Source organism: Schistocerca serialis, chromosome 3, assembly GCF_023864345.2.
Source record: "Schistocerca serialis cubense isolate TAMUIC-IGC-003099 chromosome 3, iqSchSeri2.2, whole genome shotgun sequence".
Classification (NCBI taxonomy): domain Eukaryota; kingdom Metazoa; phylum Arthropoda; class Insecta; order Orthoptera; family Acrididae; genus Schistocerca; species Schistocerca serialis.
In genome coordinates this window covers 222,889,240-222,916,873 of record NC_064640.1, presented here as the reverse complement: position 1 = coordinate 222,916,873, position 27,634 = coordinate 222,889,240, and the positions used below count along the sequence as shown (strand labels likewise).

At 45.0% G+C, this 27,634-nt stretch overlaps 1 protein-coding gene across 1 annotated transcript in view; it reads right to left on the bottom strand.

Annotated features, from left to right (window-relative positions):
* The window catches only part of LOC126470756 (galanin receptor 2a-like), a 184,212-nt gene that overhangs the window by 123,304 nt on the left and 33,274 nt on the right, over positions 1 to 27,634 (bottom strand). Inside the window, exons 2-3 of the mRNA XM_050098763.1 lie at positions 22,767 to 23,171; positions 3,996 to 4,119 (exon numbers count right to left, since the gene is read on the bottom strand). Of these exons, the coding sequence (XP_049954720.1) occupies positions 3,996 to 4,119; positions 22,767 to 23,146 (504 nt within the window). The 5' untranslated portion in view covers positions 23,147 to 23,171. The remainder of the gene's footprint in view (positions 1 to 3,995; positions 4,120 to 22,766; positions 23,172 to 27,634) is intronic.

Genomic DNA, 27,634 nt, shown 5'->3' with positions numbered 1-27,634 from the left:
AAAACGGAGATGTCGGTGAACCCCCCCCCCCCCACTACGTAATCCAGTATAGGCAGCGACCAGTGGCAGATCTGATGACAGAGTGCAATGCTGGTGCAGGCACAAGAGCTTCGGAGCTCACCGTTCAAAGGCCATTGTTGAACATGGAGCTCCACGTCACACGATCCCTACGTGTTTACCAAACGACATCATCAGTTATGACTGCAGTGAGCACAGCATCACTAAGTTTTCAACGTATCAATAGGAATAGGTCGTCTGTTGAACGAATCGCATTTCTTGTTACACCACGTAGATAGTCGATATGCAACAGGATTTTGGAACATATATTGTGTTCAAACATTATGAATTACCTCGAAGAAAGCTGTTTATTGACACACAGTCAAAATGGGTTTAGAAAACATCGTTCCTGTGAAACACAACTAGCTCTTTATTCACATGAAGTGTTGAGTGCTATTGACAAGGGATTTCAGATCGATTCCGTATTTCTGGATTTCCGGAAATCTTTTGACACTGTACCACACAAGCAGCTTGTAGTGAAATTGCGTGATTGTGGAATATCGTCTCAGTTATGTGACTGGATTTGTGATTTCCTGTCAGAGAGGTCACAGTTCGTAGTAATTGACGGAAAGTCATCGAGTAAAACAGAAGTGATTTCTGGCGTTCCCCAAGGTAGTGTTATAGGCCCTTTGCTGTTTCTTATCTATATAAACGATTTGGGAGACAATCTGAGCAGCCGTCTTCGGTTGTTTGCAGATGACGCTGTAGTTTAGCGACTAATAAAGTCATCAGAAGATCAAAACAAATTGCAAAATGATTTAGAAAAGATATCCGAATGGTGCGAAAATTGGCAGTTGACCCTAAATAACGAAAAGTGTGAAGTCATCGACATGATTGCTAAAAGGAATTCGTTAAACTTCAGTTACACGATAAATCAGTGTAATCGAAAAGCCGTAAATTCAACTAAATACCTAGGTATTACAATTACGAATAACTTAAATTGGAAGGAACACGTAGAAAATGTTGTGGGGGAAGGCTAACCATAGACTGTGTATTATTGGCAGAACACTTAGAAAATGTAACAGATCTACTAAAGAGACTGCCTACCCTACGCTTGTCCGTCCTCTTTTAGAATACTGCTGCGTGGTGTGGGATCGTTACCAGATAGGACTGACGGACTGCATCGAAAAAGTTCAAAGAAGGGCAGCACGTTTTGTATTATCGCGAAATATGGGAGAGAGTGTCACAGAAATGATACAGGATTTGGGCTGGACACAAGTAAAAGAAAGGCGTTTTTCGTTGATACGGAATATTCTCACGAAATTCCAATCACCAACTTTCTCCTCCGAATGCGAAAATATTTTGTTGACACTGACCTACATGGGGAGAAACAATCACCACGATAAAATAAGGGAAATCAGAGCTCGTAAAGAAAGATATAGATGTTCGCTCTTTCCGCGCGCTATACGAGATCGGAATAATAGAGCATTGTGAAGGTGGTTCCATGAACCGTATGCCAGGCACTTAAATGTGATTTGCAGAGTGACCATGTAGATGTAGATGATTGGGTCCTTACACGCCGTCATCCAGGTGAATGGCTGCACGAAACATGCACCACACCACAGATGCTGGCCGGCGAGGGCAGAATCATGCTATAGAGTACAGTGAGTTGGGCTTCCATGGTATCTGTGGTGGTAATCGAAGGCATCATGACAGCAGTGAACCACATGAGTATTACTGCGGACCACCTGCATCTCTTCATGCTTGAAGTCCGCCTTACAGCAATGACATCTTCCAGCAGGATAACTAGCCGTGTGGCGGTGCCAGAGTTTAGTATCTGATTCAGCGTATCGCAGAATCGATGCTGACTCCACAAAAAGTGTTGAGAGAAAGACCAACAGCCTCCTGAAAAGAAGTGGCTTGTCGCAGGACACTATCAAGAGTCTTAACACCTATAGTGCTTTCCCCCTAGGTTATATGGCCTTCCGAAGGTTCACAAGGAAGGGGGTCCCTTTCCGTCCTATAGTGAGTAATATCGGCGTTCCGACATGTCGTGCAGCCAAGCATCTTGCTTCTCTGTTGAGTCCACAAGTAGGTCGGTGTGAACATGATATCAGGAACTCAGACGATTTTTTTACGTCGTTTGGAGGGACTGCGGTTGAATGACTCTGATATTTTAGTGAGTTTTGATGTGGCCTCTCTCTTCACTCGTGTTCCTCTGTCTGATTCGTTGCGGTTAATTGAGGCTAGGTTTGGTGCTGAATTAACTAATCTCTTTCGCCATGTGTTGACTTCCACTTACTTTTTTTCAATGACCAGTATTACGAGCTGGCAGATGGAGTTGCGATGGGTAGTCCGTTGTCTTCTGTGATTGCCAATTTGTTTGTGGAAGACTTCGAGGAACGTGCATTGGAGTCGGCGCCTTTGAAACCCGCCTGTTTCTTTAGATATGTTGATGATACCTTTGTTGTTTGGCCTCATGGTAAGGAATGCCTTTCAAGGACATCTGAACTCGATCCTCCCGAACATTCGTTTTACTATGGAGGGGGAAGAGGATGGTTGCCTTCCCTTTCTTGACGTGTTGGCTAGGAGGAAGGATGATGGATCATTGGGACATGCAGTCCACAGGAAACGTACTCACACAGACTTGTACTTACAGGCTAATAGTTGTCACCATCCGGCTCAGCGTGAATGGATACTTTGTACCTTGGTACACAGGGCACATGTCGTTTCTGACGCTGAGACTTTTCCAGCTGAGCTGTCCCATCTTGAAGTTACAGTTCATCAAAATGGTTATAGTGATAGAGAGATTGGACGTGCGTTGCGCTATCGACCAACTGTACATCGGGTGACTGATGATAATTCTGAGTCGACACCTAAGTCTGCTGCCTTTTTGCCTTACGTAGGAAACACTTCCAACAAGATCGGTCGTATTTTGCGGAAATACGATGTGAAATGTGTTTTCCGACCTCCATCTAAAATTAGAGTGCTTTTGAGTTCTGTTAAGGATGAACTTGGTCTGCGTAAGGCGCGTGTATATCGAATTCCTTGTAGCTGCGGCATGGCATATATTGGTCAAACTATCAGGACCGTGGACGACCGATGTACTGAGCATAAACGACGCACACGGTTACAGCAGCCAAGTAGATCTACTATTGCCGAACATTGCTTGGATACTGATCACCCCATGTTATATAATAACACCGAGATATTGGCATGCACGTCCAGTTATTGGACAGTGTTATTAAGGAGGCAGTTGAGATTACATTAGCGAGCAACCTCGTTAGCAGGGATGGAGGTTTTTGTTTAATCTCTGTTTGGAATCCGGCTCTCTTCCTTGTCAAAAAACAGAGGGACAGAGTCAATGCTACCTCACCTGCGAGTTCGTAGTCTCACTATCGACATCTCTGACTTTGGTCATCTTTGGTGGCACTAGTGTTCAGTGTGTGCGTTATCTTTCCTGCATCAGTCCGAGAACCGAAGTTTAAAATTTGCATGTACGCCGCCTGTCCGTTGCAGTTTGCCTTGAAAATGGCGGGGTGTTATCCCGCCGAAATATCGGCGGTCGCTGAAAGTGTTACCTGGCTGATTTCCTGGAAGTTATTTGAACGCCAAAGTCGTTCTACAGTGTTTGAGGGGAATTATAATGAACTCACATTGATGTCTTTGCCAGCAGATGTGCCAGATCTGTACCCAACAGAAATCATGTCGGGTGCCAGCTGCGTGCCCGTGAATACCATCCCATAATTTGTGGGAATTGCTTGACCTGTGTATAGACATCTGGTGCTACACACTTCTGCCAAGCAGAATCTCTATTGTAATGTGTTTGAAACATGGAACAACACGTTATTAAACAGGTGGTCATAATCTTTTTGCTAGATTTCAGCTTGGCGGCTAATGGAAGATTAGTGTTTTACACCACTAAAGCCTTGCAATACGAATATCGTGATGTGACAGTAAGGTAGGCATGTGAGGTGCCAGAGTGGAGATGAGCTTACCTTGGTTAGCAGCACAGGAACGGTGAGCAGAGGCGCCAGCAGCCAAATGGCGAGCACTGCGCGTCGGCAGTTGTGCAGCGTGCAGTAGGAGCGCGACTTCATCGGGAACACGATCACCAGGAACCTGCGCACGCCCACGGTAGCGTTACACATCTGCACTTCTGAGAGTTGCCTGGGGCCCTCGTTTGGAACACGCATTGAAGAAGTACGACTAAGGATTAATAGGTCGTCGCTGGTGAGGAACAAAAACTCGGATTGGGAAAGGTCAGGGAGGAAAATCGGCCTTATCGTTTCCAAAGGAACTACTCCAGCATTTGCCTTCAGCAACTGAGGCAAACCACAAAAATACTCTGGAATAGTCTATCATAAAATTATACTCATGTTCAGAAAAAATAGAACACCTTGAACGACAAGAGCTGTGACGTTCATATTCACAGGACATGTACATTAGTATGTTCTGCAGAAATGATTAGCATTGCAGTCACCTCGGTTCAGCATGTGTCCTGCTGCTTAGTAGGCACAGGGTCCGCCATGGCCACTGATAACTTGTTCCATGCCTCTGCAGCTCGTGATCTAGTGGCTAGCGTTGCTGGCTTTGGATCACGAGGTCTGGGGTTCGATTCCCGGGCGGTTCGGGGGTTTTCTCCACCCTGGGACTGAGTGTTCGTGTTATCCTTATCATTTCATCATCATTCGGGGAAGTTGTGCGACAGAACAGTGAAAAGATTGGAAATTTGTACGGACACTGTTAACTACGCAGTTGAGCGCCCCACAAGCCAATCATCATCATCATCATTGTTCCATGCGCGATGGCATCGACGAGTGTAGGGTGCGAATGGCGACCCGTGGTATAGCCATCTATGCTGCATTCACCTGGTTCAGAAGTTCATCTGTGGTGGTTGGCATTGCGTCACAGCACTGCACCTGTCGTTTCACCATATCCCACACATTGGCGACAAGTGTGGTGATCTGGCGGGCCGAAGCAAAAGGTTGACATCTTGTGACACCAAGAAGGTATGTACTCGTACAGCAACGAGCAGTTGTGCATTGTCTTGCTTAAAAATGGCATCTGGGGTGGTGTGCAGAAAGGGTATGACTACGGTTCGCAGGGTGTCATTAACGTACGTCACACTGGTCACAGTGCCGTGGACACGCACGAACTGTGATTTGTGGTTGTACCCAAGAGCACCCCCCACCATAAGGCTCTGAGTTGGCGCTGTATGTCTTGTGCGAATGCAGTCACTATGATGCCGCTCTCCCGGTCTGTGGCGAGCCAAAATGCGGCCATCATTTTCAAACAAACAGAACGTGGATTCGTCCGAAAACAATACCTGATGCCATTCCTGTCCCCAGCGACGTCGTTCCATACACCATACGCCATTGCCGTCTAGCTTGTTTCTGCACATTCGTCACAGGTACACGGAGAAGTGGACGACATGCATGTAACCCGTGCTGTAATAAACGGCGACGGACTGACACCCATGAAGTGAACGATGTGTTCCACTGTTCCACTGTTACGCCAGATCTAGAATGGTTCAAATGACTCTAAGCACTATGGGACTTAACATCTGAGGTCATCAGTCCCCTAGACTTAGAACTGCTTAAACCTAACTAACCTAAGGGCATCACACACAACCATGCCCGAGGCAGGATTCGAACCTGCCGTCGTAGCAGCAGTGCGGTTCTACATCTACATCTACATCCATACTCCGCAAGCCACCTGACGGTGTGTGGCGGAGGGTACCTTGAGTACCTCTATCGGTTCTCCCTTCTATTCCAGTCTCGTATTGTTCGTGGAAAGAAGGATTGTCGGTATGCCTCTGTGTGGGCTTTAATCTCTCTGATTTTATCCTCATGGTCTCTTCGCGAGATATACGTAGGAGGGAGCAATATACTGCTTGACTCTTCGGTGAAGGTATGTTCTCGAAACTTTGACAAAAGCTCGTACCGAGCTACTGAGCGTCTCTCCTGCAGAGTCTTCCACTGGAGTTTATCTATCATCTCCGTAACGCTTTCGCGATTACTAAATGATCCTGTAACGAAGCGCGCTGCTCTCCGTTGGATCTTCTCTATATCTTCTATCAACCCTATCTGGTACGGATCCCACACTGCTGAGCAGTATTCAAGCAGTGGGCGAACAAGCGTACTGTAACCTACTTCCTTTGTTTTCGGATTGCATTTCCTTAGGATTCTTCCAATGAATCTCAGTCTGGCATCTGCTTTACCGACGATCAACATTATATGATCATTCCATTTTAAATCACTCCTAATGCGTACTCCCAGATAATTTATGGTATTAACTGCTTCCAGTTGCTGACCTGCTATTTTGTAGCTAAATGAGAAAGGATCTATCTTTCTGTGTATTCGCAGCACATTACACTTGTCTACATTGAGATTCAATTGCCATTCCCTGCACCATGTGTCAATTCGCTGCAGATCCTCCTGCATTTCAGTACAATTTTCCATTGTTACAACCTCTCGATACACCACAGCATCATCTGCAAAAAGCCTCAGTGAACTTCCGATGTCATCCACAAGGTCATTTATGTATATTGTGAATAGCAACGGTCCTATGACACTCCCCTGCGGCACACCTGAAATCACTCTTACTTCGGAAGACTTCTCTCCATTGAGAATGACATGCTGCGTCCTGTTATCTAGGAACTCCTCAATCCAATCGCACAATTGGTCTGATAGTCCATACGCTCTTACTTTGTTCATTAAACGACTGTGGGGAACTGTATCGAACGTCTTGCGGAAGTCAAGAAACACGGCGTCTACCTGTGAACCCGTGTCTATGGCCCTCTGAGTCTCGTGGACGAATAGCGCCTAGAGCCGCTCGGTCACAGTGGCCGGCGCGCCAGATCCGACGAGGACGCAGATCTGTCCTGCAATGCAATTCGGATGAGGTGTCGATCGTCTTGCGGGGGAGCGTGGGAGGGGGGGAGGGGGAGATGGTTTGGGTGGTGCGACATGACTCCTCTTGTTGTGTTCTATGGCCTTCCATGAACCATTCTGGACACACCCGTTGCACTGCCGAAACACTTCATCCCACACAAGCAGCAGTTTCCCGGATGGATCCATCACGTTCTCTCATGACAATAATGCGCCCTGTTTCAAACTCACTGATTTGACGGTACGATTCGCGCATGCATCTGCGAGGCACTCTGCGCATCTGCTCAAGTCACTCTGATCAATTAGGTTCCGTACTTTATAGCAACAACGAGAGCCGCAGGCACATTTTACCGGTAGGTTGTGTTGCGCCGCGATATAGATGTTGGCCTTGAACCCGCGGGCCGACGTGGCTCAAATGCTAATCTTTCTGCAGACCATACTAATGTAGATGTCCTGTGAATATGAACGTCCTCTCTTTAGTCTTTCAAGGTGTTCTGGTTTTTCTATCTGAAGGTGAGTGTACTTGCAGGAGGCGGTATGGTAATATTCTTAATGTGGCGTCAACAAAAATAACGTAAAAAACACCTTGTGTCACTGTTGTCAAACATAAAATGCTTTAATACTATTAAATAATCTTAGCACAATGTCTACACTCATGTTACATGCTGCTATATTTAGTGCACGCTGTACGCACTCCACATAGCAGCGTGGAACCTGAATACAGACAGTGAACTAAGATTATTTAACTGCTTTAATACATTTTACTTTTGACAACAGTGACATAAATTGGGTCTTTATTTTCTTTTTATTGATGGAATGGTAAAAATAATACCATAAAAGTTGCAGAAAATAATTTTGTGTTGTCTGATGATCATCTTTTCGATCCAGCCTTGTGGCGGTGACAGATTTATTTTATCAGTAGCGCTTGGTGGTTCATAACTATGCCTTTCTTCAAATATTCACAAGTTATGGAGAACTGATTGTACAAAATCTCGCAATTTAGCGCAATTCAGCAACTTAACATTACATAGGGGTTTCAAGTACGATGTTATTTTCATATTAAATACGAATTAGACATAGTAACACTGGACAAACACAATTGTCGTAAGGAGCTAGACATCATAACTCAAATAGTAGAAAATAATGGATACCAAGAATCTGTAGTTACAAAACTGAATAAGAAAATCTAGAAAGACATGAACACAAAAAAATCTGAACCAGAAGTAAAGCATAACACAACACAAATCCAGTGACACACAGCGCTCACCAAAACATGCACACCAACAGCACCGCTACTCACAACAAGGACACGACACAAGCTCGGAATACAAGCTGGTACACACCTACATATGAAAACAAACTGGTACACGAAGTTGGCAACATACTTAAGAAACAAATGAACAAAACTAACCTACCAAAGTAATAGCTCCATACAGACGTGTTTAAAGAAGAAAAATGACACTGCATATATAAAAAAATTCTGGTATTTACCAACTTCAGGATAAAGAGCTGTGATGTCACTTACTTATAAAATATTAGCAGAACATTTGAAATAATTTTTGAAGAACATAAAAGAGCATGGAAATACCACACCAGCTTTCAACATTTGCAGAACACCTCCGACAAGAAAACCACCACCCTTTCACAACAGAAAAATATATTAAAACAATAAGATTCTGTAACAAGAAACATCTCTTAACACTATAAGAAAGCTGTTAAATTCAAACTTCAGTCACAGAAAAGAAACACATAATAAACGACAAGACAAACATTAGCAACCAAACGTTATTTAATGTAATAAAACATTTAGTAGATAAACAGCAACCCCTCTTTTCAGTTGTGAGCGCACTGTGAGCGAGTAAAGGTGCCTAGAACAACGATGTCTCCCGCCAAGTAGGAGGGGCCGCTGAGAGGCTTCGCCTTAATGAATGCAGCCCACCTAACACGACTGCCACGCACTTCCTTCTTCACGGCAATTCTCAGCCGTACTCTGCAGGGGCAGTGAAGACGCTCCTGCAGTCTCTTCGATGGGAAGTGTTCGATCACCCACAACACAGCCCTAATTGGCTCGTCCTGAGTATCATCTCTGTTCACATGAAACGCTGGATACGAAGACAACACTTGAGCGCAAGCTACGCGCTATAGACCAGCATAGAGAATTATCAGAAAGCACAGGCGGCTGCCTTCTATGACGATGGTGTTGGAAATTTGGTATAACGCTACGACAAACGTCTAAGTCGGAGCGGCGACTGTGTAGAGAAGTATCTGGAAAGTGTAGCTAAGTCTTGCAAATAAAATGTTTCTGATTTTCACTGTGGTTTCCATTTAGCGACCGATCGGAACTTACTTTCTGGACAACCCTCGTATCGAGTTGCAATTTTAGTCGGCATCGCAGGTGCTTTAGATAAAATTTGGTGACCTGAGTTGTTCGCTTTGTTGAGGGAGATGCAACTACCAGCTGTCCTGTATAACAGCTTAATAGATGACTGCAAAAATAAGACAGCAGAGTGGGAAGTAGGACACCAGAAAGTAGTCAAGACAATGTCTACTGAGCCACACCCAAACAATTTGAATGCGGGTGACAGGGCAAACGGAGTAATCACTTACGTGAATGAGTTATTAGTCGTATCAGCGAACTTATGAGTACATTTAGAAAAAAAAACTACACAACTTCTCGTAAGCATAAGTAACTCACAATAACGGCAAACAGAACAGTATGTCTATTACTCAAAGGGCCATTAAAACGGAACACAATTATTGAACTGGATGACATTAACATCAAGAAGAAAAAAGCAACACGACATTTCGGAATACATATTGACTAACGACTTATTTTCAATGTAGATATCAGACTGACAATTGATAAAGCGACAAAAGTGATGCACGATCTTGCAAGGCTAAACACCACACATTACAGACTACATTCAGGACGCTACGAAAGTTTTACAAAACTGTCTTTGAAACGGTAGCATACTGTGCAGCAAATGCATGGGTGTACCGCCTGTGTCTAGTGACCTATAGAAACATAGTGAGTCGAGGACAGAGCAGCATACTGCTCAGAATGTCGAGCGATTTTGGCACCACACCAGCAGGAGCCTTGTGTGTGGTTCTGCGGACTTGGTCCAATGACGTCACTATCAGCCAGAGAGCAGCGGCATACTGGCTTACGACGGCCAGACGCGTAATGCCTAAAATACATAAATATGGTGATTATAAGAAATGCAGACATAGCACGTGATATGTCACGTTTCTAAACTGCGCTTTAAACATGATACCTAAACAGTGTAAAGGGTAATGACTAACGTAAACAATGAGGCAATCATTGCATATAAAGAATGCGCTATAAGGGGAGGCGAGGCTCGAATTTTAAGTTCCGAGGCTCCCCTGCCAACTATGGCATCGGTAGACCATGCTCACAAACATACAACATAACAGCACACATGCAACATGCAGATTTGAGTCTAGATACAGTAACACAAAACAGTGCAATGAATATGCCCTATATAATAACTTAAAATATGTAACAAGTAGTACTAATTCACAGAGAATAGAAACAAATACACACATAATCTCTCATGATGTATTTCATTTAGTAATACACTGCACAAAAAGGTACCACTTTTTCGAAGTCCTGTAACTGTCCGCCATTGTGACGGATGAATTTCATGTGGGGTGTAAGGTGGATTTGTGATATATTAGCACCAAATTTCACCACGATTCTGCCCAACACCACATGATGAGAAAATCGTCACACCACCTCTCATCCACATTTTACCTCTTCTTTTGACGCCTCTGCGAGGGACGTCAGAACCGCGACGCCCAGCGTTGACATCAGGGTTTTCTTATGGGAGTCTGGAACCGTCCTGCTGCTCGGTCGCAGGTTCGAATCCTGCCACGGGCATGGATGTGTGTAATGTCCTTAGGTTAGTTAAGTTTAAGTATTTCTAAGTGTAGGAGACTGATGACCTCAGCAGTTAAGTCCCATAGTGCTTAGAGCCATTTGAACCATTTTCTTATGGGTGGCTGAGGAAAACTTTTCAGACATACCGTCGCTGAGAATCGACACAAAAGCCCTCAGGAGATAGCATAAAAGGCATCAATAAAACCATCCCTTCCCTGGGGCGCTGATTCCCGGCGAAAACGACAGTTCGCAGTGCGACGAGTATCACGACGCCATTCTTGACAACAGTGGACACTGCTGACACTCCGCGGCCGATTCAGCGCTCGTCTAAGGTCATCGTGGGGCTGCAGCCGCACTGAACTTGATCTGAACCCTTTTGACTGTGGTATAACCGCACTTTTTGCTCTGATATACAGGGTGGAAACACTAGGAATCGATCAAAACCATTCGACGGAATTTGAAAGTGATCCGAAGCAGCAAAGGGTGTTTATGCTTTTCCAGCACTCCTGTTTCGCGCCCTCCTGTGGCGATATCAGGGAGGGGTGCAACATTGACGTGTGCGTGAGTAAAATGGCAAAGGGTTCCTCTAACACCCGCCAGTTCGGCGACATTCTCTGTGCCACGGAAGCACTTTTGTTGAGAACGTTAAAAATGTACCTGTCACAGACATTGACACCCGTTCAGCTAAATGGCGCTGTCTGCTGTTCTCCCACCTGATGGTAGGCAACCCCTCTGACACCCCTTAGGTGTCCCTAGTAGTTCCAACCTGTATGTCAGAGCAAAAACTGCGGTCGCACTACACCCCAAAGGGGTCAGAAAACGTTCAAAGGGGTTGCAGCCCCACTGTATCCTTAGAGTTGGGTCGAGTCGTACGCAGTGGGGGGGGGGGGGGGGGGGGAGGAGGATGTGTCAGCATGGTCGAGCGTTGTTAAGAACGTCGTTCTGTTGCTAATTGCACTGACTCACTTAAGAAACGCAAGGTTTCCGGTCCAGATGGTATACCAGTCAGGTTCCTTTCAGAGTATGCAGACACAATAGCGCCTTTCTTAGCAATCACATACAACCGCTCACTTGACGAAAGGTCTCTTCCTAAAGACTGGCAAGTAGCACACGTCACACCAATATTCAAGAAAGAAAATAGGAGTAACCCACTGAATTACAGACCCATATCACTGACCTCAATTTGCAGTAGGCAGTAGGATTTTGGAGCATATACTGTATTCGAACATTATGACTCACCTTTAACAAAATGACTTACTGATACATAACCAACGCGGATTCAGAAAATATCGTTCTTGTGCATCACAGCCAGCTCTTTATTCCCATGAAGTAATGAGTGTTGTCGACAAGGGATCTCAAATCGATTCCATATTCCTAGATTTCCAGAAGGCTTTTGATACCGTTCCTCACAAGCGACTATCAATCAAATTGCGTGCATATGGAGTATCGTCTCAGTTGTGTGACTGGATTCGTGATTTCCTCTCAGAGAGGTCACAGTTCGTAGTGATGGACGGTAAATCATCGAGCAGAACAGAAGTGATTCCTGGCGTTCCGCAAGGTAGTGGCATAGGCCCTCTGCTGTTCATGATTTGCATAAATGATCTAGGTGATAATCTGAGCAGCCCCTTTAGATTGTTTGCAGATGACGCTGTAATTTACCGTCTAGTAAAATCATCGGACGATCAATTCCAATTACAAAATGATCTACAGAGAATTTCTGTACAGTGCGAAAAGTAGCAATTGGCAATAAACAAAGAAAAGTGCAAGGTCATCCACATGGGTACTAAAAGAAATCCGATAAATTTTGGGTATACGATAAATCGCACAAATCTAAGGGCTGTCAATTCGACTAAATAGCTAGGGATTACAATTACGAGCAACTTAAATTGGAAAGACCAAATAGATAATATTGTGGGGAAGGCGAAACAAAGATTGCGCTTTATTGGCAGAACACTTAGAAGATGCGACAAACCCGTTAAAGAGACAGCCTACATTACACTTGTCCGTCCTCTGCTGGAATATTGCTGCGCGGTGTGGGCTGGTTACTAGGTAGGATTGACGGAGGACATCGAAAAAGTGCAAAGAAGGGCAGCTCGTTACGTGTTATCGCGCAATAGGGGTGAGAGTGTCACTGGTATGATACGCGATTTGCGGGTGGCAGTCACTGAAACAAAGGCGGTTTTCTTTGCGGCGAGATCTATTTACGAAATTTAAATCACCAACTTTCTCTTATGAATGCGAAAATATTTTGTTGACACCCACCTACGTAGGGAGAAGTGATCATCACAATGAAATAAGGGAAATCAGAGCTCGAACGGAAAGATGTAGGTGTTCCTTTTTCCCACGCGCCATTCGAGAGTGGAATGGTAGAGAAGTAGTATGAAAATGGTTCGATGAACCCTCTACCAGGCACTTAAGTGTGAATTGCAGAGTAACCATGTAGCTGTAGATGTACATGTAGATGTGAACTGTTGTTTTCGACCGCGGGAAACTACTCTCCAAGGAGTGGTTTCATTGACACCGTTTATGTGACCTCCTGAGGGCTTCTTTTAGTCTCGAGTCTGTGCGGCGGCGTGTCCTAAACGTATTCCTTAGCCACTAATAAGAAAATCGCGTAATTTCAACGCTGGGCGCCGAGGTTCTGATCTCCATCGCGGAGGCGTCAAAAGAAGGGGTATGACGACCTTCCAATCGTGCGACACGTCCACGATGGCGTCGGGCAACATTGTGGTGAAATTTGATCACTAACATACCTTACACTTCACCTGAACTTCAGAGCTGTGGCCTTTTCTTCGCAAGTGTCGACCCTTGTTGTTTGAACCGTCGCCGAGCCCGAGAGTGACGTCACAGATAGCCCACGCTTTTGCTCCATTACAGAGGAAGGTTGTAGGCACCTTTCAGACAAATTTCAAACTTGCGTGGCAATGGGAGACAATTACGGAATTTCAAAAAAGTGATACTTTTCAGCGCAGTGCATAAGAGTATATAATTTTATGCAGTACTTCAGGTGAGATAGGCTCGATATTTCTATCGAGGCCCTCTCAGCTGCACCGGTCGGGGTGGCCGAGCGGTTCTAGGTGCTACAGTCTGCAACCGCGCGACCGCTACGGTCGCAGGTTCGAATCCTACCTCGGGCATGGGTGTGTGTGATGTCCTTAGGTTAGTTAGGTTTAAGTAGGTCTAAGTTCTAGGGGACTAATGAAATGGCTCTGAGCACTATGCGACTGAACTTCTGAGGTCATCAGTCGCCTAGAACGTAGAACTAATTAAACCTAACCTAACCTAAGGACATCACACACATCCATGCCCGAGGCAGGATACGAACCTGCGACCGCAGCGGTCGCTCGGTTCCAGACTGTAGCGCCTAGAACCGCACGGCCACTCCGGCCGGCTAGGGGACTAATGACCTCAGAAGTTAAATTCCATAGTGCTCAGAGCCATTTGAAACATTTGAACCTCTTATCTGCAAATCAACAACAGGAACCATAATTTATATGATATATTTTGTTTTAACAGTAAAAGAAAGTTTCCAGATCGTCCCTTTCCTGTCTTTCTATTATTTTCTTCCAAATTACTACTATTTATTATCTTATTGCTTAAACTAATTTAATTTTCTTTGCAAGTCATTGTTATTACCCTCATTTTTATTGGTCTACACAATTATTGCAAGTAATGTATAACAATGTATTATTGCATGTAAAACTGTAAAATGTACGGCCTGCTTTTAAAATATTAGGTAGCAGGCTTTTTAATGTGCAATAAATAAAATGAATTTGAAACGATGCTTTCGCTCAATTTCTTGATGGCAGAGGCGCTAGTAGCAAGTGCCCTGATTTACGTGCGAAAGTGGGAGCACTCTAGCCATTGCAGGTGTTTTCTGATGGCATCAATTAAATCCGTCTAGCAGAAACTTGAAAAAGTGGAATTCTAACCGCGGTAGCGGGAACCCTCGTTTCCGTAATCCGTGTGCTATTAACTGACAGACCACAACTCTCTGCGATGACCATACTTCTAAGGCCAAAACAAATCGTAGGAACTTGATGTTTAGGGGAACTTTTAGTGATATTGAATAAACGAATGTTAATCAACTTTTATGACATTTCTCCCCTCTATGAATTATCTCCTTTGGCTAATTTTTCGTAAAGTATGGGCAAAGTAAAACTAGCCCGAAAAATCTTTCGTGCACCTTAAGGTAGGCAACCCAGCTTACAAGATCTGATATAAGTTCGGATGCCTATCTTAAGGTATATGAAATACTTTCCAGTTTTGTTTTGCCGATGTTGAATTAGGGACGCGACCGGCGTTAACGATCTCCTGCCGGTGTCTGGTAGGCAGCAGCAGCAGCCCAGTTCACTTGCCTGTTCGGTAAGTTTTTAACTGGCTGCTCTTTCTCACATATTTACGCCTTCGATTTACGGAATACGAAACCTAACATCTAACTTTCTCATAACGGAACAATGCAGTTCCTGATACTCAAGAGCAAATATAAATTATGTATAGGCGATTTACACCCGAAGATGATCGTACGGGGTACGGAATGCATCGTTCAACTTAATACAACACGAAAAACTTTGTAACTGAAGGCGTTTTTATTCAAATTGTCTCTGTGAAAGTCTTCTTCACAACTTACATTGAATGATAAAACTTTCATTCTATACGGAATTGATGTCCATTATCAAAATTGATATGATGTGTGGAGCATACGAGCACGAAGACACTCTTGTGTTCATCATTTTAGTTAGAACTGACAATGTCGGAACACTGTCTCAGATTGTAAGATCCTACTCCCGAATAGTCGGATCTTGTCCCTACTAAGGTTGCACAACATTGCCTCCTATGATTTCATCACTAATGCTAATTGTTAAATGTACATGTAGCCTGGCTGCTACTGAGCATTCTCGATCGCATAAATGTGCGTAATACTTGGCTTAAACACGTGAAGGGAATGCATATATGTCTTACAGGCTTACAGTGCATAGCGCAGTGGACAGATAGTTACGAACGTAGAATTCGACCTGTTACAACAATGGCTTGGAAAAAAATGTGTCACATTACAAAAAAAAAAAAAAATGGCTCTGAGCACTATGGGACTTAACTTCTGAGGTCATCAGTCCCCTAGAACTTAGAACTACTTAAACCTAACCAACCTAAGGACATCACACACATCCATGCCCGAGACAGGATTCGAACCTGCGAACGTAGCGGTCACGCGGTTCCAGACTGTAGCGCCTAGAACCGTCCGGCCACCCCGGCCGGCCATTACAAAAATGCTTAGAAACACAGAGTGACAGTGTAGAAAACTAACAGAAGCATTATAAATTGTCAATAAAATTATTTCAACATGGTAAATTGTGTATAACGCTTTTTTGTATGAAATATGGAAACTTACTTATTGGATGTCCCTCGTATTAACGCACTAGACATAACGCCTTGGGAAATCAGAGTGTGCGCCTTATTGTTATTATTTTATAATTTCGAGTAACCCTTTTGAGGGTACGACAAATCAGCATTGTTTCTGCTTCTTTATTTTTAACTGTCGTCTTTTTAGACCACACTTCTTTCATACTTCCCTAATGTTTCTCCTTCTCTTTTTGTGTCCACTTTCGTCCAGTTCTTACTTTTTTTCCTGCCTCGAAAGCCTACCTTTTTTACTGCTTCTTTACAGTGTTCTGTTTTTTATTGCGTCCATGTCGACTGCCCCATTTGCGGTATCTCTTTCAACTTCTCTCAGCCACATGGTTTTGGATTTGTAATTATTTAGTAAGTCGAAGATTTGTTTACTTCTTCCGTTATTATTCATCCCGTATATTCCCTTAGTATTTATGGCCTTCCTCTATTTTCTAACCACTTTTTCTAATGCACACTTAAAAAACAGGGGCGACAAGCCGTCTCCTTAGCTCTCTCTTGCTTTTATTTCAAAATTTTGTAACGGTTCTCTCTTAATTTTTGCTTTTGATATCTTTCGTTAAAGTTTTCTTTAATTACTACTGTTGTTTGTCATCTAGTCCCAACTCTTTTAATAAGTTGAATAACATATTTCTATCAAGAGAACCGAAAAACTGTTTTTTTGCATCGTGTTAACCGATTCTTCTGTCCCTTCTTCTGTGAACAACCTCATAATTAGAAATTAAAAGCACAGAATTGTCAATTTTCTGCAGTATGCCACTCTCTTAAACTTCACTTAAGCCTCACATTTCTCCAGTTCTTCCCACGCTATCTGTTCCATTCTATGCCTCCATTATCCGTGAGTATATTTATTTTATTGAGATTATCTGTTTACTCCGCATATTCTGTTGTTTAATTCTACGTTTGTCTTGCTTTCAGTAACACAAAATCTCCAAAGCACTGCAATATAATTTAGTTTATGTTTTTCCTCTTAAAATTGTATTACGCACATTTATGCGATCGAGAATGCTCAGTAGCAGCCAGGCTACATGTACATTTAACAATTAAGCGTCAGCAAGAGCATTAGTGACAAAATCATAGGAGGCAATGTTGTGCAACCTTAGTAGGGACAAGATCCGACTATTCGGGAGTAGGATCTTACAATCTGAGACAGTGTTCCGACACAAACTTCCGTCACAATGTCCGCAAACGTGCGTCAGATACGCCTAGCAACAGCGATCTGAACGGCCATTGGCTGAAGGTTTGGAGATATATATATATATATATATATATATATATATATATATATACTCCTGGAAATGGGAAAAAGAACACAATGACACCGGTGTGTCAGACCCACCATACTTGCTCCGGACACTGCGAGAGGGCTGTACAAGCAATGATCACACGCACGGCACAGCGGACACACCAGGAACCGCGGTGTTGGCCGTCGAATGGCGCTAGCTGCGCAGCATTTGTGCACCGCCGCCGTCAGTGTCAGCCAGTTTGCCGTGGCATACGGAGCTCCATCGCAGTCTTTAACACTGGTAGCATGCCGCGACAGCGTGGACGTGAACCGTATGTGCAGTTGACGGACCTTGAGCGAGGGCGTATAGTGGGCATGCGGGAGGCCGGGTGGACGTACCGCCGAATTGCTCTACACGTGGGGCGTGAGGTCTCCACAGTACATCGATGTTGTCGCCAGTGGTCGGCGGAAGGTGCACGTGCCCGTCGACCTGGGACCGGACCGCAGCGACGCACGGATGCACGCCAAGACCGTAGGATCCTACGCAGTGCCGTAGGGGACCGCACCGCCACTTCCCAGCAAATTAGGGACACTGTTGCTCCTGGGGTATCGGCGAGGACCATTCGCAACCGTCTCCATGAAGCTGGGCTACGGTCCCGCACACCGTTAGGCCGTCTTCCGCTCACGCCCCAACATCGTGCAGCCCGCCTCCAGTGGTGTCGCGACAGGCGTGAATGGAGGGACGAATGGAGACGTGTCGTCTTCAGCGATGAGAGTCGCTTCTGCCTTGGTGCCAATGATGGTCGTATGCGTGTTTGGCGCCGTGCAGGTGAGCGCCACAATCAGGACTGCATACGACCGAGGCACACAGGGCCAACACCCGGCATCATGGTGTGGGGAGCGATCTCCTACACTGGCCGTACACCACTGGTGATCGTCGAGGGGACACTGAATAGTGCACGGTACATCCAAACCGTCATCGAACCCATCGTTCTACCATTCCTAGACCGGCAAGGGAACTTGCTGTTCCAACAGGACAATGCACGTCCGCATGTATCCCGTGCCACCCAACGTGCTCTAGAAGGTGTAAGTCAACTACCCTGGCCAGCAAGATCTCCGGATCTGTCCCCCATTGAGCATGTTTGGGACTGGATGAAGCGTCGTCTCACGCGGTCTGCACGTCCAGCACGAACGCTGGTCCAACTGAGGCGCCAGGTGGAAATGGCATGGCAAGCCGTTCCACAGGACTACATCCAGCATCTCTACGATCGTCTCCATGGGAGAATAGCAGCCTGCATTGCTGCGAGAGGTGGATATACACTGTACTAGTGCCGACATTGTGCATGCTCTGTTGCCTGTGTCTATGTGCCTGTGGTTCTGTCAGTGTGATCATGTGATGTATCTGACCCCAGGAATGTGTCTATAAAGTTTCCCCTTCCTGGGACAATGAATTCACGGTGTTCTTATTTCAATTTCCAGGAGTATATATATATATATATATATATATATATATATATATATATATATATATATATATATAAAACGAGAGAAGTGTCCTCATTGGCTGAGAGAGAAAGGTGGGGTGGTCTCTCTTGTCCTTCGGGAAGACAGGGTGAGTTAGTCGCGATAAGCCACGCAAAACGGAAGGTCGAGTAACCGGGGTGGCTCTAAAAGAACGGTCGCGAGTACATATTTCAGATGTTAAACAAGATATAAAGTGAAGTTATTAGTTATCAGAACGCCACGTGTCGTGGGCAGTGTCTATCATTATGTAAAGTCAGAAAACGGTGCTAATGTGTGTAAAGGGTCGAATATAAAGGCGTAGTCCAGAGCCGCCATATTGCAAATTCTGACTCTGTGATGTGTGTGACAAAGCAATTTATGTATTAAAACAAGTATAATACCAACGTTGTTGACAAATAACAAAAAAAAATGGTTCAAATGGCTCTGAGCACTATGGGACTTAACATCTGTGGTCATCAGTCCCCTAGAACTTAGAACTACTTAAACCTAACTAACCTAAGGACATCACACAAAGCCATGCCCGAGGCAGGATTCGAACCTGCGACCGTAGCAGTCGCGCGGTTCCGGACTGCGCGCCTAGAACCGCTAGACCACCGCGGCCGGCGACAAATAACAACTGGCATCCCTAAACACTCCACTTCAGCAGGATTACCACCTACACGGAGGCTTTCCGGCAGTCGTTCTTCCCGCGAACCATACGAGACTAGAACAGAAATGGGACGTAATGACAGTGGCACGTTAAGTGCCCTCTACCACACACCGTTGGGTGGCTTGCGGAGTATAAATGTAGATGCAGATGTAGATGTAGACATATAAGAAGGGTATAAGGACGGATCCTCAAAACTACAGACCAATATCCTTAACGTCGGTTTGTTGCAGGATTCTCGAACATATTCTCAGTTTGAATATAATGAATTTCCTTGAGACAGAGAAATAGCTGTCCATGCACCAGCACGGCTTTAGAAAAGCATCGCTCCTGCGAAACGCAACTCGCTCTTTTTTCACATGATACATTGCGAACCATGGATGAAGCGTATCAGACGGATGCCGTATTCTTTGACTTCCGGAAAGCGTTTCACTTGGTGCCCCACTGAAGACTCCTAACTAAGGTACGAGCATATGGGATTGGTTCCCAAATATGTGAGTGTCTCGAAGACTTCTTAAGTAATAGAACCCAGTACGTTGTCCTCGGTGGTGAGTGTTCATCGGAGGTGAGGGTATCATCTGGAGTGCCCCAGGGAAGTGTGGTAGGTCCGCTGTTGTTTTCTATCTACATAAATGATCTTTTGGATAGGGTGGATAGCAATGTGGTTGCTGGTGATGCTGTGGTGTTCGGGAAGGTGTCGTCGTTGAGTGACTGTAGGAGAATACGAGATGACTTGGACAGGATTTGTGACTGGTGTAAAGAATGGCAGCTAACTCTAAATATAGATAAACGTAAATTAATGCAGATGAATAGGAAAAAGAATCCTGTAATGTTTGAATACTCCATTAGTAGTGTAGCGCTTGTCAGAGTCAAGTCGATTAAATATTTGGGTGTAACATTGCAGACCGATATGAAGTGGGACAAGCATGTAATAGCAGTTGTGGGGAAGGCGGATAGTCGTCTTCGGTTCATTGGTAGAATTTTGGGAAGATGTGGTCCATCTGTAAAGAAGACCGATTATAAAACACTAATACGACCTATTCTTGAGCATTTGGGATCCCTATCAGGTCGGATTGAGGGAGGACATCGAAGTAATTCAGAGGCGGGCTGCTAGATTTGTTACTGGTAGGTTTTATCATCACGCGAGTATTACGGAAATGCTTCAGGAACTCGGGTGGGAGTCTCTGGAGGAAAGGAGGCGTTCTTTTCGTGAATCGCTACTGAGGAAATTTAGAGAACCAGCATTTGAGGCTGACTGCAGTACAATTTTACTTCCGCCAACTTATATTTCGCGGAAAGACCACAAAGATAAGATAAGAGAGATTAGGGCTCGTACAGATGCATATAGGCAGTCATTTTTCCCTAGTTCTGTTTGGGAGTGGAGCAGGCAGAGAAGATGCTAGTTGTGGTACGATGTAACCTCCGCCACGCACCGTATGGTGGATTGCGGAGTATGTATGTATGTAGATGTAGATGTACAAGGAACCTGGTTCAAAAATGGTTCAAATGGCTCTGAGCGCTATGGGACTTAACTCCTGAGGTCATCAGTCCCCTAGAATTTAGAACTACTTAAACCAAACTAACCTAAGGACATCACACACATCGATGCCCGAGGCAGAATTCGAACCTGCGACCGTAGCGTTCGCGCGGTTCCAGACCGTAGCGCCTAGAACCGCTCGTCCACTCCGGCTGGCGGAACCTGGCGACTGAGTGCTACTTCTGTGCTACGAGGGACTTACCGAAGCAGCAAGACACCAGGTTTGTGATACCGTCCAGAGAAGCACTTCCTTCTCGCTTCAATGCCACTGAGGGTGTCGTAAGCCGATGTGAGCGTTGTCAACACCGACTCAAAGGAAGGCCTCGGCGCATGTTGGTGACGTCACGTCAGCTAGGCACGGCGAACGTCAGGTCTGTTGCAGGCATAGTCATAACGGTGGTGTCTCCCTCTCTGACACAGGAAAATGTGAAACTATTGGCGGGAGGTGACCAACACACATTGTTCTGAGAGATTTCTGCAATCAATTAATTGTGCAGTTCATTACACTTCTTAACAAATAGTGTACTCCTGAACTTAAATTTCCACCTGGTTTGAGGATTGACATACAAAAACAACTTCATGGTCCAGCACCAACAGAATTCGTGCTTCTTTACCTTATTTGTAAATCTGAGGAAGTTACGTTTGTACTGGGTTGGTTTTACAAGAAACTGTGAATATATTGGTGCTCTTCTTTAGGTATCTTGGTTGACTATGGGGTGAGGAGCACTGAATGTTAATAAAATACCTTGCGATTGTACACGTTGGGAGAGGGGGTGGGGGACAGAAGAAGATGCAAAAGAGAGATACTTGTTTTATCAAATAATTTTTTTTTTTATCTTATAAAGTTTCTCCTTGCAGTTGCAAGAGGGTAATATTTATATTTTCTAATGTACATTTTTAAAAAAGTTTACGCTCAGCAGTATTTTCGATGTATGAAGCTATTTTGTTTCCTGTTCAGAATTCCTTTCGTTAAAAACGAGTGTAATCTAATGACTGGCAACAGTTGGATATTTGCACATGTAAATCAGTTCACATTTCCAGTGACGAGGTCAAATGAAAATAAATAAATAGATAAATAAATAAAAGAAACGAGTTCATTGTAAGGGGGTTGGGGTAAGTTTCGATAACAAAATGGATCAAGTAAATATAGTTATTTGAATGTAAAATTTCTGAAGCTTGCAACGGGGCAAAGCATCTTCTCATATTGATCTACGTTTATTTCGACAGGATTCAGTAATACAGAACTATGGACTTCATTTGTAGCTTTACGATAGTAAGAAAATCTTTCATGTAGATAAAAGTGCAGAATCCAAACAAAACCAAACATTTTGTCCAAAAATAAGAGATTTATAGTGATAAGCACGCCCAGGCGTTTCTGCCTGCAACAGACCTGGCGTTCGCCGTGCCCAGGTGACGTGACGTCACCAACAAACGCCGAGGCCTTCCTCTGAGTCGGTGTTGGCGTTGTCGACCGATACCAGTCGAAATCGGCGACCCTCACACGTTACGGGCACAGTTTATTTTGCAGATAAATTTAGTTATTGGACGACCCGGTAGTTTTTATTCTCGTGTAGCGGGCAGACAACAGCGTTTGAGCGTCGAACAGAAATTGTGCGGAGCGAGGTGCAGGGACTGGCCTTTCGATGGTGACGGCGGCGAGGTTGAGCACGGAGGCGGCGGCGGACAGCGAGGCGGCGTACTCGGCGGCGCGGCAGACGGCGCCCGCCGCGTCCCAGCTGGCCACGAAGTACTGCAGCAGGTCGAGCGGCGCGTGCAGCAGCAGCAGCAGCAGGTCGGCCGCCGCCAGCGACGCCAGGAACAGCGACGTGGCGCTGCGCCGCGACGCCGCCAGCACGAGCGCGTTGCCCGCCACGCCGCACACCAGCGCCGCCGCGTGCCAGCCCACGATGTGGAAGAACAGCGAGTTCAGCTTCCACGGCTTGAGCATCTCGGCTGGGTCCGCCATGCACACGGTGGCCGCCGGCTTGCCGGGGCAGGACGCGTTCCACGCGCCCATCTGCCCCGCTCACGGCTGCGCCGCTCTGCACACATCCGCACCCGCACCACATTACTCACATCTAGCGACTTTCCGATGTTACTCGTATGACCGACTATCGACACTAAAGTTTCGATACAAGTAGTGTCGGTACCGATACCTCGTATTCCTTGATTTCGTAGTATGGAAAGAAATACACTGACAGAAAAAAATTGCAACACCAATATATATTTAAAGTAAAGTAACGAAATTTCGGGAATGCATTTGTCTAGGTAACATTAAGTGATTAACATTGCAACATCACAGTTTGACAAGCTATTACAAATACGAAATGCTGGTACATTAATAATCGGTGTAATCGCCAGAATATTGAATGCAAGCATGCAAACCTAAATCTACATCTACATCTACATGGATACTCTGCAAAACACATTTAAGTGCCTGGCAGAGGGTTCATCGAACCACCTCCACAGTTCTCTATTATTCCAATCTCGTATAGCGCGCGCAAAGAACGAATATCTATATCTTTCCGTACGAGCTCTGCGTGCATTTTGCATGCATTTTGTTGTACAGGTGCCGGATGTCAGTTTGTGGGGTGGAGTTTCATGCCTGTTACACTTTGTCGGTCAATACAGGGACGGTTAACGCGGTTGTGGATGACAATGGAGTTGGCGCCCGATGATGTCTCACATGTGCTCGATTGGAGACAGATCTCGTGATCCAGCAGGCCAATGCAACATTTCGACTAGAGCTCTGCATTACGATGAAAACAACCGCTCGAGCATTTCCCATTTCGTGCCGCTGCTCGACGGCTGGGAAAGGCCCACGGTGCGATACGGCTGTGGCCGTCTAATGCACCATGTGGTCGGTTGTTCTCCACCTCTCGGTTTTCGGTTGGACCGTCGAGCACTGCCGGGCGCTCGAGGGTACTCACAATCTCGGCCGGTGACAGTACAACCGCCGCGCGCTCTACAGTGCCGAATCGCATTAGAAACCGTGTGTAAACGCAGTTGACGACCTGGCTTTAAGCAGAGTAGACAGCGTTATGGATAAACCAAGTATAGGTCGTAAACGTTCCATTCATGAAACGAAGAGAAGTATTATGGAGAGAATTAGGAGCGGCTCATTACTCCTGAAGAAGAAAGACATGTCGGAAGAGGAGGCGCAAAGTGAAGCTTGGAAATCGTTTGCACTTGTAGTGGATCCTGTCACGCAGGCTTCTGCTGGTTTCGTGCAATGTACCACATGTTCGTACCAGTCAAGCACAACAGGTATGCTTCGGCACTGCAAAAGTAAATGCGGAGCAGAAGTCCACCGGCCACTTGCAGCACCAAGTAGCATAAGGAAAGTTGTTGTTGATAGGTTGGTCGATACGAGTGGAATAGATTTGCTACCGTTAAATACTTGTAGTAAGATTGGCTTCAAGAATTATTCGCAGGAGCTCATCAATGTTGGCGCCCTTACGGCAAAGTCAGTATAGAAGATGTTCTTCCGCACCCTACCACTGTATCGCGGCATTTTAAAGAAAAGGCAGACAAAATAGAGTGACAATGGTGCCCAAGCTAATATGTGCCTTAAAGAACAAAATGTGCGCTTTAGACGCTGATCTGTGGTCTGATAACTACAAGAAGAGAAATTTTTTGACTGTGACGTCGCATTATGTGAATGATGAGTGGCGGCTAGAAACGCTTGTTTTGATAACAACAGAGTTTCCGGACGTACCTAAGACAGGAGAGAACATACGGCATGAAATCGAAGAGCGGATACTTGAGTTAGGAATTAACAAGAATGATCTTACGAAATGTTACTTTGTCACCGACCAAGGAGCTAATATGAAGAAGGCACTTGAATCATACGACCGTTTGTCTTGCTTTGATAACTGCTTGATGGCTGCGCTTCGTCACACTTTTCAAGAGACGTTTTTAGAAGACGAAGCCCCTGAAATCCTGTCGTGTCTACTATCAGCAAGAGCTATAGTAGGCTATTTGAAGAGATCGGATCACTCTGGGCGTCTGCGGAACTCTGAAGCAAGAAGCTGTAACTCGGTGGAACAGTATACTGTTAATGCTCAATTCCGTCATAAGTCGATTCGACGATATTCGAGATCTACTAGAATCCTGGGGGCAATCGACACTCTTAGAAACCTTCCAAGAAGGGTGCGTACGAGACGTTGTCGCTTTTCTAACCCCCTTTAAAGAAGTGAGTTTGAATTTGGAAACTGCAAACATAACAACGCTGGAACGTGTGCTGCCGTGGAACAAGAGTCTGTTACATCATCGTGAACCAATAGACAGTGACAACGAGGTAAGAACACTTTATATAGGTTACGATCCTTTATACAACTGTTGAATTATCAGAGTGCAGTTATGTATATTGGAATTCCTTTTCAGTTCATGGTAAAAATAAAAAGGAGAGCAGCATACTTCATCACAGAGAAGTGCAAAATTGAAGCTATCCATTACGTTGCCACGGCTCTATGGCCATCACGGCGTCATTTGAAGAAACTCACAGCAGACGGAAAGCAAGTCGCGTATGCTGAAGTTCGACGATTGTACTCGGAACTGCCCGTAAATGGTAAGGTTCATTCACTGAAACCAATTAGTAAACGAATGGTTGTCTAATCTGCCATCTTTCGTTAGATCAACATTTATTACGTCTACAATGTGATATTTGGGAAAGGTTTCGCAGCTTAAACATCACACAATGCGTTTTGATGTAATTTGTGCGATATATATAAAATGTCACCGTAAATATAGTCGTTTAGTAACCAGTAATTCTAACTACGGTGTATACAAATTTGAAGCTGACAGGAATATCTTACGGATGTTTTCATTCATGTTTAGAGTCCATTCAAGCAAACAGTGACGAAGTTCTTCCCATGAAAAAGGCCAGTATGGACTGGAGTTCGGATGAGGACGACGAAGATGGACACACAGTTACTACCAATGAACTCGACAGGTACCTTTCGCTCTCCAAATTCGACTGTAGCTGTGCCGAAGGACAAATTTTGTAGTGGTGGAAAACGCACGCGCGGTTATTTCCAAGGCTGTCGGGAGTAGCCAGAAGAGTTCTCTGTATTCCTGCCACTAGTGCTGCCAGCGAGAGAAATTTTTGCCAGGCCGGTCACCTGCTGTCCAGCAAAAGATCTTGCTTGGAATCAGACAAGGTGGATGATCTCTTATTGGTCCATCACAATTACGTAAGTATTCACAACATACCACGTAATCACAAGGAAGGAAACATTCCTCAAACTCTATAAATGAATGATTCCACTTTCATTGACTTCACAGGAAGAAGTTCAAACCGCCAGCTGTAGTAATAGCTCCAGGAACACAAATGACGCCTGTGTATCAGGGAGCACCAATGACGAAAAACGAATTGTATAGTCACGATTCACCTGTAACGTTATTTACAGGTCATAATTTGTTCAGAAATTAACATTTGTGCAACAAAATTTCGTGAGTATTACTTTTAACTCCGTCATTCCTTCCCAATCCTGCATTCAATATTAGTACAACATATACGTGGCCGAGTTTGGAGATAGGCTACACATACTCCATGAGTAGACTACTGTGTTCCCGTTTGTCTACCGAACGGAACAAAATACTAAATACAGAAATTACAGTTTTAACGTTACAATTACTGGAATACATGATAACCTCAAAGGCGAAACTCCAGCACTCTGCAACATATTAACAAACATCAAATGTAACATATACAAGTGTATTATTTAGGCCATAGAACTGGTAGTAAACAACGAAAGACATTTGTAAAAGAAAAAAGTGAGTGGTTAATGTGAAGCGGTGGCCTCTGATCAGAAGGACTGTGACGACTCGGGCATGGGCGTGTGTGATGTTCTTAGGTTAGTTAGGTCTAAGTAGTTCTAAGTTCTAGGGGACTGATGACCTCAGAAGTTAAGTCCCATAGTACTCAGAGAGAGAGAGAGAGAGAGAGAGAGACGAATCGCCGCTCGCTGGCACTGAGTCCACCGATTACCGGCCGAGCGTTTGGCGCACTCGGCCGAGCGCTGGCGATCGGCTGCCCACAGCCGGCGAAAGAGGACGCTCGGCCGCATACTCCCGTGAGCCAGAGGGGGGAGCGGGACTCGCCGGTAAAATTCGGAGATAATGCAGGCCTCTAATTTCGACACTCTGTGCAGCATGTTGGATTACAACAGCGGTATGTGGACAACAGTTATCCTCTTGGAAAACACCCCCTTGAATGTTGTTGCCGACTGCTGTGGCCGAGCGGTTCTAGGTGCTTCAGTCTGCAACCGCGTGACCGCTACGGTCGCAGGTTCGAATCCTGCTTGGGGCATGGATGTGTGTGATGTCCTTAGGTTAGTTAGGTTTAAGTAGTTCTAAGTTCTAGGCAACTGATGACCTCAGAAGTTAAGTCCCATAGTGCTCAGAGCCATTTGAGCCAACTACTGGCCATTAAAATTGCTACACCACGAAGATGACGTGATAGAGACGCTAAATTTAACCGACAGGAAGAAGATGCTGTGAT